General features: G+C 38.4%; 1 protein-coding gene across 1 annotated transcript in view; it reads right to left on the reverse strand.

The window, feature by feature from the left end:
- Positions 1 to 465: 465 nt before the first annotated feature.
- DYNC1LI1 (dynein cytoplasmic 1 light intermediate chain 1) overlaps positions 466 to 1,332 on the reverse strand; it is a 43,978-nt gene continuing 43,111 nt past the window's right edge. Inside the window, exon 11 of the mRNA XM_023513116.1 lies at positions 466 to 631. Coding sequence (XP_023368884.1) covers positions 512 to 631 — 120 coding nt within the window. The 3' untranslated portion in view covers positions 466 to 511. The remainder of the gene's footprint in view (positions 632 to 1,332) is intronic.

Raw genomic sequence — 1,332 nt, forward strand, 5'->3', positions numbered from 1 at the left:
TATCAAATACTATCTGATAGTCTTCCCAGCCTACGTGCAGTGGCACATGTGTGTTGGTGTGCAAAATCTGACAACTGATCATTTTCTTTTTAGCAAAACAAATAATTTTTTTAAAAAGTGATTTTAATAGTCTTAACTAAAATAAGCCTGGACTTCCAAAACAGCCAAACGCCCAAATTACATATTTTCTGTCCTTCCCTAAACCCTCCTACATATTTTAAACAGCTTTTAGAATATGATCACATGGTTGTATTTCAGATCTGTAAATTTTGAAGTTTTCAAAACCCAAAATTACTTCCTTCTGCAAAATGGCAATGCTACATAATGTGGAATAATTTTTCTTCTCTTTAGCTCCTTTTATAAAAATGGACAACCATACACACACACAAAAGACAAAAATTTAGTCCATCTGAAAAAGCACTCCAGCTCCCTAATTCCATTTTTGAAGGAAAAGGCAGAGGCAAGTTTACATTATCCCAGAAAACTGAATAAATGGCTTTATTTGGTATCTTCAAGAAGCTTCTCCTTCCGTAGGAGATGTAGGTGTTGTAGGAGAAACTGTAACTGGTTTTCGTGTAATTCTGTCTAGTTCTGCATGAACATCTAGGACAGGCTTCTGGCCTACATTAAAGGAAGAGAAAAGAAACAAGATTTAGATATAAATGAAAGTATCCTTTTCGCTAATGTCTCTTCATTAAAAAATTGCCAATGTGCCAGGTGTAGTGGCATGTGACTACAGTTGCAGCTACTGCAAAGGCTAATAATGTGGGAGAATGCCTTGAAGTTCAAGACTGCCTACACAACACAGCAAGACTCCATCTCTTAATTAATTAAAAAAAAAAAGCTGCAAGAAAAAAACACCAAAATGGGAAGAGTGGGCTGGGCCTGATGACTACACTATCCCAGCTACCAGCTACTCAGGAGGCTGAGGTGAACAACTGCTTGAGGTCAGGAGTTCAAGACCAGCCCAAGCAATATAGCGAGATTTCATTTCCAAAAAAAAAAAGGTAGTGGTGTCCCAGGTACTCAGGTCAGAAGACTGAGGCAAGAAGACTGACTGAGCCCAGGTTACAGGGAGCTGTGATTGCACCACTGAACTCCAGCCTGCAAGACTGAACACCCCCATCTCTTTAAAAATAAAACAAAGCAAAACAAAATAAAATCCCTCATTTTAAACTATGGGATCTGCTACCAAATGGAGGTAAAACTGGCACCTATCATTTAATGTCATAAAAGTTTTTTTTTCTTGAGACAGAAGTCTCACTAGGTCACCCTTGATAGAGTGATGTAGCATCACAGCTCACAGCAACCTCAAACTTGTGGGCTTAAGTG

This window comes from Otolemur garnettii, unplaced genomic scaffold, assembly GCF_000181295.1.
Source record: "Otolemur garnettii isolate 467f Iridium unplaced genomic scaffold, OtoGar3 scaffold00002, whole genome shotgun sequence".
NCBI lineage: Eukaryota > Metazoa > Chordata > Mammalia > Primates > Galagidae > Otolemur > Otolemur garnettii.